Below are 11,486 nucleotides of genomic sequence, written 5' to 3'. Positions count from 1 at the left end.
GAGCTTGCTATCAGGAGATTTAGTAGTACATTCACAAACCATGTATGTGAGGTTGAGCGGTTAATAATTGTTACTTGACTATGTGTCCACGCTTACAAGTGTGCAACAATTCAACCCCCCCAATAGGCTAATTTCCATTAACTGACAAAAGGTATATTCCCATGGTTTAAAAGCCCTTCTGAGGTGAAATGCATAAGGTGTTTCCTGCTTGCTGTTAGAAAAAGGGTAATTTGCTTCACTTTATGTCTCTTTATTTAAATTGTTGAAATTGGATTTCACCTACAAGTCAACAGGTTCCGATTCATTCCTTTTATGCTTTTGTCTGATGCTGCAACAATAGAAGTAATATTTCTGTAGCCAGCTTGTTTTTCAATTTGTTGAAAATATAATTATGTGATCAGATGCCCAACCCTCGATAAGGAAGAAAATACAAAAACAAAAAAATATCTGTGTTTTGAAATATTCCACAAAATAATTTTCAAATAAAAAATGTAATAAAGCTGCCAGCAATGCATCATTTTCATACCAAGAACACCAACACTGTGATAGCTTTGTGTCAAGTGGAAGAGTGGCTGCCACCCCTCTTCGGACCTGCACCCTAGGTCTGCGCCACTAGCCATGGCAGCCAGAGGGGGTACGCTTGGTTCTGATGTACCTTCTTTCCAAAGGCTTAAGAATCCCGGATTCAATATGTTTATCTATGAGAGATTGATTTTGCTGAACGTGGATGTCTGATTCATCATCCTAGATCTTTTGACCTTAGTCATGTCCTCCTTCTAAATGGGTTTTGTCCGTGATTTTGAGACACTTATCAATTTGGCTAAATCGTTGGAGTGACTCAACAAATTCTTGCCTCTTTTGTAAAGCTTTGCCTGGCTTAACCTCATCTCTGACACTATTACCAGAAATTGAATGAACAGGGGTTTGAGAAATCAATGAAACAGTATGTCCGTTTAAAGGAATCTCTGCGGTACTTAAAGCCATAGATAAAGACTTGGCAATAGTTTCTGGCGTGGCCGACTTGGAGGCCATTTTGGACAACAATACCTCAATGAATGCCTTTAATTGCATGTCTAAACAAAAGGGATTTAGGTTCCATGTTAGAGGATATAGGATGAGTGTCCGTATAATGTGAATTGGATCTTGGAGAAGAATCCATTATAAGGCAGGCAAGTATATCCTCATTCTCCATTGAAGCAGCAAGGAAAGATGATATATGGACTTATGGGTGGATATATATAAATATATATATATATATTTATTCTGTTGCCATATTATTGGTAAATGGTTGCTGTCCTATTTTCTCTATGTTATTTGGGAGGAGTAAAGGAAGTAATGCAGAAAAGCACCCTGTTTTGTAATAAAACTGTAGTATTCTTTCATAAATAGGAAATGTATGCCTTCATGAAACATTGGCTCAATATTATTCATGAAAACACTGATATACCATTCTCCCAGAAGAACACACCTGGATAACTATGCTACTGTGAAGGCATATAGTTTTATTCACAGTTCTCTCTACTTAGTTTATAAGATTACCCCTTTTGACAGGAAAAAAGCTTGGCGAGGATTGACAATAAAGAGGAATGGGGCTTGGGAACAATCACTATGACATAGTCCCTGCTGTGAAATGTACACACAGAGATATACTGTTATGACAGTGTGGATCACAAGCATTAATTTGACGTGCACAGCTGTGAATGCAGCGCATATCATTTTTCAACTTATTAATGTTTATCTGTGAAACATTCATATTCATGAATTTACTGGGGGCAAGATGTCGCTGAAATGCAAACCATTTAAGATAACTGTATACTGAATGTGAGAAGACAGAATATGTGTGAGAGAGCAGAAATCGCTGTACTGTAATAATATGATGCAGGTGGTTTTCAGCAGTGCATTGGGTTTAGTTGCAGGGAGACTCCTAGTCACTGGATCTCTCACCATGATAGTGTAGCAAGAAGGAGCAGTGACCTCAGTGCCCCCAGAAAATGCATACTTTGCAGACTTACTGGTCGCGATTCAGTCCTTTGGTGTTACTTGATCTGGGCCTACCATGTATTTATGTGTATGGGGATCACTGTAGTTGTGTCACTAGGACCTACTATGACTAATTGGGGAGGGGGGCAAAATATCCTTCCCACCTTTTTATTAATTATATACCTACTTTGACCATGTGCCAGGGACTTAAATCAGTGGTAGATATTCAGAAGAGGAAAAAAGGCAAAGGAAACCATGGATTAGAAACCATTGCTAGACATTACAAGTGCATAACAACAGTCATGCTGAAATAGAAAAGGGCCTTCCCCAAACTGTTCCAACAAAGATGGAAGCATAGCGTTGTCCAAAATGTCTTGAGATGCTGATGCATTGAGATTTCCCTTCACTGGAAGTAAGGAGCTTAGCCCAACCCCTAAAAATCATCCCTCAAACTTTACAGTTAGCACAATGCAGTCAGGCAGGTAACGTTCTTCTGGCATCACCCAAACCCAGACTCGGCCATCAGACTGCAAGAGAAGTGTGATTTGTTACTCCACAGAACTCGTTTCCACTGCCTCAGAGTCCAGTGGCCTTACACCACTCAATCTGGCGCTTGGCAATGTACTTGGTGATGTGAGGCTTCCATGAAGCTATCTCAGTTTTCACAGTTTTTGTGCTGATATTAATGCCCGTGGAAGTTTGTAACTCTTCATCTATGGAATCAGCAAAACGTTTTACACACCACACGCCTCAGCACTTGGTGACCCCACTCTGTGACTTTACATCGTCTTCCGCTCCGTAACTATTCTTCAACGCATGCAAATTCCATTCATTCCACTTAGTCGTTCGTGGAATATCTAGCAGAGGTGAAATTTCACAAACTGCAAAGGTGGTATCGTATCACAGTACATGAATATTCTATAATTAAGAGGTGGGTCTCAATACTCCACAAATATTGGCACACTTGGTAAATATGAGCAAAGAAAGCTGTGAAAATGTGTCTATCGTTTAACCCTTTAATCTTTTCTTTAAACAATACACAAACATACTCTGCTCTCTTTGACATCAAACAATTGCAAACACAACACAGATTTATTAAAAAAAAAATACTTTCTTCTCCTATAATGCCTGATAAGGTTAGAAAATACATGGTAAGGGATCCGAGACAACTTCTCCATACAGAATCTCTCCAGATCCTTAAAATGTCGAGGTCGACGCTGATGCACTTTCCTCTTCATTTCACCCCACAGGTTTTTTATAGGGTTCAACTCAGGGAACTGGGATGGCCATGGTAGGACCTTGATTTTGAGGTGCGTAAACAATTTTTGTGTTGATTTTGATGTATGTTTTTGATCATTGTCCTGCTGGAAGATCCAAACACTGCCCATTTTAGGCTTTCTGGCAGAGGCAATCAAGTGTTCATTTAATATCTGTCTAGTACATGATGCTATGCATCCCAACAAATTGTCCAGGTCCTCTGGCAAAAAACAGCCCCAAAGCATTAAAGTACCACCAACATATTTCACCATGGGCATGAGGTATTTTTCAAAATGGCACCAAAGCACCAAAGCCACCTCTGTTGTTTGTTGCCAAAAAGCTCTATTTTCGTATCATCTAACCATAGACCCCAATCCTATTTGAAGTTCCAGTAGCATCTAGCAAACTGAATTACAAACTGACAAATTAGTTTGTTTAAGGATGAGAATAGAGGCTTTTTTTCTTGAAACCTTTCGAAACAACTTATGGTGATGTAGGTGATGTTGGATTGTAGCTTTGGAGACTTTCTGACCCAAGGACGTAACTTACTCCTGCAATTCTCCATCTGTGATCTTTGGAGATTTTTTGACCACTTGAACCATCCTCTTCACAGTGCATTGAGACAATATAGACACACCCTCTTCATAACAATTCATAATATTTCCAATTCGCTGGATCTTCCTTATTATTGCCATGAAGCCGGAAATTGACATTTTTAAGGCTTTTGCTATTTTCTTATAGGCATTTTCCATTTTGTGAAGCTCAACAACCTTTTGCTGCACATCACAACTATATTCTGTGGCCTTACCCACTGTGATGAATGATTAAGGGAGATTGGCCTATGTGTTACCTAATGTTTACACCCCCCTGTGAAACAGGAATTCACAGTTGAACAATTTCCTGTTCCTTCAAATATATTTTTCTCACATTAACTTATAGGGGTGCCAATAATTGGGGCACACATATATTTAACAATTTTTTTCTGGATAAACCTGCGTTGTGTTTGCAATTATTTGCTATCCATGAGAGCATGTTGTGTATTGTTTGAAGAAATTATCAAAAGGTTAGATAATTTATACATTTTTTCACCGCTAGGCCTCAACAAACCCCAAGTGCCACATTGCCATCATGAATCAGGTGTAGCAGGTCACATGATGCACGCTATGTGACCCCCTCGTCACTCTCTTCACCATGCCCCTGCAGGAAAGCTTAGAGTGCCGGATTTGCAATGGCAGAAGTGAGGGGGGGAGTAGTGTGTGCATGTGTGAGTATGTATGTATGTATGTATGTCTGTATATAGTGTTAAGATTGTGTGTATTAGTGCATGGTGTTAGCATGGTGTTAGCATGTGTGTACATGAGCGTAGAGTTTTAGCGTGTGTGTTCCCGTGTTAGTGTCTGTTACTGCATGGTATTAGGGTATGCAAATGTATGTTAATGTATGGCAAGGCTCGACAAACTCCAGGTGCCATACATACCTGGGAACTCTCCGGGTGTGAGCTGGAGATTGCCGGGTGAGCACTGCTTCTCCGGTTCAAGACCCTAATCCTCCGAGTCGCAGGGCTTTGACACGCCCCCGCCCATTTTTCCTTTAAATGGGGGTGTTTCGCACTGATGTCGGGGACGGTCCCGCTGACAGCAGGATCGTCCACCTACATCAGCGGGACCTCCCACCAACGTCACAGGACCGTCCACTGCAATCCTGGCTGCGTCCCGCATGGGAAGGCTCTGGGTAGCCGGAGCCCAGAAGTTCCCAGGAACGGTAATATATGAAACTAAAAATATGATTGGGGAAAAAAAATCCAAACCAAATATATATATATATATATATATATATATTATATATGTGTGTGTGTGTGTGAAATATATATATAAGGATTAAGCAAATGCTCTGGTTTTATCATACGACCAATCAAATATGTTTATATAATACTGAGGCACAAAGCTTCTGTGTCCGGTATTTCGTGAGCTTCTTGTCCTTGCTGCCGGAAGTAGCCCGTGCATGTTTGAATGAGCACAAAAGTGAAACCCATCTATCCTACCAGTGCCGCCCCAGGCTATAGCTCCACCTTCTTTGTTTTGAGTCCCCACAGACAAGGCCAGCCGGCTGGAAACAGCGACTAGAACAGACACAATCGCAGCTTGCCGCTCTCCGACTGGCCAGGGAAAAAGGGGGAAAGGATCCTCCTCCTTTATTTTCTTTCTACGTTTTTTTTCCTCTCTATCGGTTTCCCGATTTTTACATCCCTTCAGTAGAACTATGGCTGGTTGCACCGTGCCAGCCTGCCCCCGGCCCACCAGATGGGACTCCTCTTAAAAGAAGAAGAGGGGGAAATAAAAAGCAGGAGGACAGAGGATCTTAAAAGGCGTAAATCTCCAGTCATCTGTTCCTGAGCCAGACAACAAGGCATTAGCAGCTTCCCTTTATTGCAGCCCCTATCAGTCTGAGACTCGCTCGGGGAGCTGCAGCTCTCTCCTGCTGACCCGCCTTGTCTTAGAGCTGGAGGCTGTGATTTTTTTTTTCTTTTTTATATTCTTCTGACATTTTCTTTTTCCCGCATTTACCGGTCAGCCTGTATGTGTTCGGTGTATTGACTGCTTTTTGCAGCTCTCACCCCTTTCCTTTCTACAGCCCCTCTGCTTGTTTGTATCCATCACCCCTCTCCATCCACCAGGGCAATTTCCCTTTACTTAAGATCCGGGAAGATCCGTAGAACAGTGACTGCCCAGCAACCACCTCCACACCATGGGATGCTGTGGGAGCACACAGGTAAGGAGCTTACAGGACTGCTTTACCGTTAACCCCTTCAGTGCCTCACTGCACTGCATTGCATTTCTTTCTAGAAATAAAGGGGGTAAGAGGATCTTTGGGTTTCTTTATTTCCTTTCTAGGAAGGCAGATCCATAAAGACCATTAACCCATTTTTATATTTGTTTTGATCTGGCTGAGTGTATCAGATTTGCCCCTGCCTCTTACTGTAGGTAATGACTGTAACATAAATTATTTGGATGTATGATTTGGGTAGCTGTGTTCTACCTTTGTGTGTGTGTGTGTGTGTGTGAATGGATGCTGATGCTGCAGGGGACACAGACGCTCAAGGGGGTCGCTTCGTTAAAAGAGTTGGCTTCTCGGACTGTAGCTGTGTTAATCAGCTTTCAAGCACAAAATGGAGCTTTGCCGTTATTATTACCTTTTTATTTATGTAGTGCTGAGAATTGAACCGTTACATTGGGCAAAGAGGGCCCTGCTCGCAAGCTTACGATCTAGAGAGGTCTTTCATTCATTCGAAAAGCGTAAACAACTAACTACCTGATGGTTGCTTATGAGACTGACTGACCAAGTTATCCCACATTAGGAAAAAGAACCAAAATACTACACGTACAGCGGTACTATTACTAGGGACACCGTCAATCACTTTTACCCTCATAAGACTACACATGACATAGTTTCATAGTTCATTATAGTCATTAATTGTATAGCCCCAACAGTTTCCCCGGGGCTTCTTACAATACATACATTTAAGGGCTGTAATAAAACTAGAACTGACAGACTAAGACAAACATTAGCTAAAGAAGGTCGTTACTCTCTAGAAGATATATCAAGAGCTTTATTGCTTGTTTGATTGACTGGCCCAGTTGTAATAAAAATCAACACTTCATGTTGCTATTCTTATTGTTCATTAATAACATATTAGTATGTTTTGTTCTTATCACCTTGCCACTTGAAAACGAGGTGGAAAGGACTAAAATTGTTAATCTAGAAGGAATTAATCACACATTTCAGCTTTCCCAATAAACTGGAATATTTTTTATTTTTTTTTAAATTTTATTTTTAAACACACAGAAAGCCAGACATGATTGTGCAGCATATTACAAAGGAGCGCTTGGTTTGTAATTGACTTATTCCCTTTCACACCGTTGTGGAGTGTAAGGAATGATCTGCTGCCATCTCGTCGTCTTCTGGTTGTATGGATGGATGGATGTAGTACAGTGACACCCCCAGGATCCGGTGATGGATTTCTCCATACATCAACAGACTCAGTAAGGTCACCTGTCAGGAATCCAGGTCACGTAGGATTTAATGTGAGACTGCTGAGCTCTTCAGACGTTGAAGACTGCTGTGCAGCACATACTGGCATATTCCCTTTTGCCATTAAATTCCCAGTGGGGAGAAGTTGTTTCCCCCCCTTTCTTTTTTCATTCTTCTGTCTGCACAGTTGCTTTAGTAATGAAGGCTACCTGCTTAATGACTAATATGGCTCCAGAAATGACATTCTCTATCAGGTATTATATTCAGCGCTGCAGTTCTTGGTTCTTCTGCCAAGTCCTTGGTTGAATAAACAGCTAAAGCTCATAAAATCAAGTCCTGTGCTTATTATAAGAATTGTACCAGTCGACTATTGTCACTGAAAACATCTCTTCAGCGATGTGTTTAGCCTTCCAGGGCTGCAAAGATTCCTTTGTCAGAAATTTGCCATCAGTGGTGTATATTGTGTTTTCTGTGCTTTGTCCTTGAATGGCTTTATGTGATCTCAAATCACAATCCTTTTGTAGTTACGCATTCAAATAGTGAACAAATTTATTTTTTTTGCAGCAATTTGTATATACTAGTAAAAGTGAGGAAACTAGGAGTAGGTGAAGGTCCTCACACCTCACCTCACCTTGATATGAAATATGCCATTAAAAACAATTTATAAACCTGATTTGTGGTTAAAGAGGAGCTCTCTGTCAACACCTTAAGAGATTTAGCAGAACTATTTACTGTTATGGTGTCCAGTGTAGGGCTGCAACTAACGATTATTTTAATAATCGATTAATCGGCCGATTATTTTTTCGATTAATCGATTAATCGGATAAAAAAAACAATATGCAAATTTTTCGTTTATTTAAAAGAATTTTGCATTGTGCCCCCACCCCTTTGCACTGTGCCCCCACCCTCACTCTGCCCTGCATCCCCACCCCCACTCTGCCCTGCACCCAGTCTCACAGCCTGCCCTGCATCCCCACTCTGCCCTGCACCCAGTCTCACACCCTGCCCTGCACCCAGTCTCACACCCTGCCCTGCCCTGCACCCAGTCTCACAGCCTGCCCTGCACCCAGTCTCACAGCCTGCCCTGCACCCAGTCTCACAGCCTGCCCTGCATCCCCACTCTGCCCTGCACCCAGTCTCACACCCTGCCCTGCACCCAGTCTCACACCCTGCCCTGCCCTGCACCCAGTCTCACAGCCTGCCCTGCACCCAGTCTCACAGCCTGCCCTGCACCCAGTCTCACAGCCTGCCCTGCATCCCCACTCTGCTCTGCACCCAGTCTCACACCCTGCCCTGCCCCCCCACCCCCACTCTACTCTGCACCCAGTCTCACACCCTGCCCTGCATCCCAACCCCCACTCTGCTCTGCACCCAGTCTGCCACCCTGCCCTCCCACCCCCACTCTGACCTGCATCCAGTCTCCTGGCCCCACTCTGCCCTGCACTCACATCCTGCCCTGCATCCCCTGCCCCCCCACCCCCTGTGCCGCGGACCCCCCACCCCCTGTGCCGCGGACCCCCCACCCCCTGTGCCGCGGACCCCCCACTGTGCAGCGCACCCCCCCCCACTGTGCAGCGCACCCCCCCCCACTGTGCAGCGCACCCCCCCACTCACTGTGCAGCGCACCCCCCCACTCACTCTGCCGCGCACCCACACACACACTCTGCCGCACGCACACACGCACACACGCACACACGCACACACGCACACACACGCACACGCACACACTCTGCCGCGCACCCAGTCTCGCACATAAACATTCGCACAGACAATAGACAAAGAGTACTTACCTCCGCTACGAACTTGTTCCACTTCCAACTACTTCCAAGTAGACGCGCGTCACATCCGTCGTCACGTAGCTTGAAGAAGGCGGAGACTGCAGAGCGTGGAGCAGAAGCGGGGAACGCTGGCGGAGGTAAGTAAAAGGAGCCTAGCAACAACGAATTGATCACTCGATTAATCGATAACGGAAATCGTTATCGATGATTTCCGTTATCGATTATTATCGATTTTATCGATTCGTTGTTTCAGCTCTAGTCCAGTGGCAGCTTTAATCAGATTAAGGTACAGAAACATCTTCTTGCGCAAGTTACAGAACATCTATAGACAATGTTAATACCCCTTTTACCCTATTTTTGGAAATTTGTCACATTTGTCCAGGCTGCTAAACAGCCTGTGATATTGATGTACAAGGCAGCCTCCTTTAACTTGACTTTGATATTGGGTTTGCCCATTAACTGATTGGCACATCAAGGGGGTCTACATTACAGCAAATTATAAGGTCAGAAATAACACTCCCTGCAAAGCGTTCGTTAGGTTTTCTACATAGAATTAGAATATACCTGTTTGCCTGTGAAGTCATTTATCGAGTGCCAAGGTTGGGGATGCTATTGATTATCAGTAGTATCAGTTTATAAAGTCCTTTTGCTATTTTAATTAGTATGTTGTGTGTTAGTATTGTCTTTTGATATTGTAATTAGTTAACCCATAAGATTGTCATAAGAATGGTAATGGAATCTATCATAAAACTAGAAATCCTTTGATCCCTCTCCATAAGAACTCCCTGTATATCCTTAGTTGTGTTACATGTTTTTTGGGGAATTTATGCTGTAACCCTGTGTGTGAAGATCCTGATTCTGAACCACAGAAATAAATCCTTGAATAATCGGAAGACTTTCTTCATTTTTTTTATGCCATAAGAATTTTAACCCCTAGAGGAAGGTGTGCCGGCACCTGGAATTCCCTTTTTCCATATATTTCCCGACAGTGACAACCTCAGAAAAAATGTTTTTTTGGAAATCCTTTAAAGTTAACTTTTGCATTACTGTAATATACAAGTGGTCCAAAAAGTACCAATTATACCCCTGATTTGGCAAATACGACTCTTTTTGCACCCAAGTCATAGCTTCAGTAAACAAAATTAAATAAAAAGTCTCAATTTCTCAAATTTTCATGTCTTTTAACTCAGGGCTCGACAAATCCCAGGCGCCAGGTCGCCATGGCGACTCAGAATTTTGGCGCCTAGGTGTTTGTCAGCCTGTGATCGCAGGGCGCTGCTGTTGCTGTCTGGAGTCTGGGCAGACAGCACAGCCACTCAGAGCCCGCCCCCGAGCCTGAGATCACTCCCACGGAGTGATCCTGTAGGCTGAAAACGCGGTTGCAGGAAAACCAGCAATCGTGTTTTCAGCTGCCACAGGCAGCTTCAGGGAAGGGGGTTGTGTGTTGATTAGGGCCCCACACAAGTGTGGGGACCTCACCCAACACCCCCCAGCTGCCTGATTGCTCCATGAGAGCGACAGTGCAGCGTTAAACCCTTCAATGCCTTCAATTTTAGGGGTTAATTCCTGTTTTGTACGGGGCTCTGCTGCTGATGGTCTTCCAGGCAGACCAGCAACAGCAAAAACGAGCCCCCACAAGCCCTTTGATTCCTGTTGGCATGGTAGCCTACAGCAGTCATCAAAGAGACCCCCTGCAATGGCTGGTCTATAGACCAGCAATTGCGTCCCAGCTGCCAGAGGGTTCTTCGTTCTCCCCATGAGTGTGGAGACCAGCCCCTACCCTCCCCTGCTGCCCGATCACTCCATGAGAGCGACAGTGCAGGGTTAACCCCTTCAATGCCACAATTGTGTGTGACACATTTGTGGCATTGCAGGGGTTACATTTGTCCCCACAAGCTTGTGGGGACTAAATATCAGTCAATGCTTTGCTCCAATGGAACATCAGCATTGAAAGAGTAAAACAAAAAAATAATAATAAAAAACACAGCACTGACCTGAAAGTCCAGGGTGCTTCCAGGTCAAATGCTGTGAATTTAGTAAGTGGGCTGATGATGATCAGATCACACCTGACCAACTATTGGGTTTTAAAAAAATCCTGGCTCCTAACTTTTTTTAGCTGGCGCCTAGATTCACAACAAATTTGTCAAGCCCTGCTTTAACCCTCCCTTATCTTGGCCATCATCGTTTGAGATCAACTTTTAAAAATAAGAGTTGTAGATATCATAATAGAAAGGAATACAAATTATTATGAGGATATTTTTTGTTTTGAGCATGATTTAAATGATTGTTTCTTTGGAAACTATAATCACTGTTGTTGATCGAGAGAAAGCAAGATTGAGTCATACTTTGGTGTTCGAGTAGGCGTTTGTTGATCTCAGTATCTAGAGTAGATTTTTAGTAATTTTGTGGACGCAAAGTTGTTATTATTTATAACACATGATC

The 11,486-nt window shown here is 43.3% G+C and overlaps 1 protein-coding gene across 1 annotated transcript in view; it reads left to right on the top strand.

Annotated features, from left to right (window-relative positions):
- The first annotated feature begins 5,372 nt into the window (after window positions 1-5,372).
- SLC44A1 (solute carrier family 44 member 1) overlaps window positions 5,373-11,486 on the top strand; it is a 64,470-nt gene continuing 58,356 nt past the window's right edge. The window contains exon 1 of the mRNA XM_053465867.1: window positions 5,373-6,006. Coding sequence (XP_053321842.1) covers window positions 5,983-6,006 — 24 coding nt within the window. The 5' untranslated portion in view covers window positions 5,373-5,982. The remainder of the gene's footprint in view (window positions 6,007-11,486) is intronic.

Source organism: Spea bombifrons, chromosome 1, assembly GCF_027358695.1.
Source record: "Spea bombifrons isolate aSpeBom1 chromosome 1, aSpeBom1.2.pri, whole genome shotgun sequence".
In the NCBI taxonomy this organism is placed as follows: domain Eukaryota; kingdom Metazoa; phylum Chordata; class Amphibia; order Anura; family Pelobatidae; genus Spea; species Spea bombifrons.
This window is presented reverse-complemented; position numbering and strand designations above follow the sequence as displayed.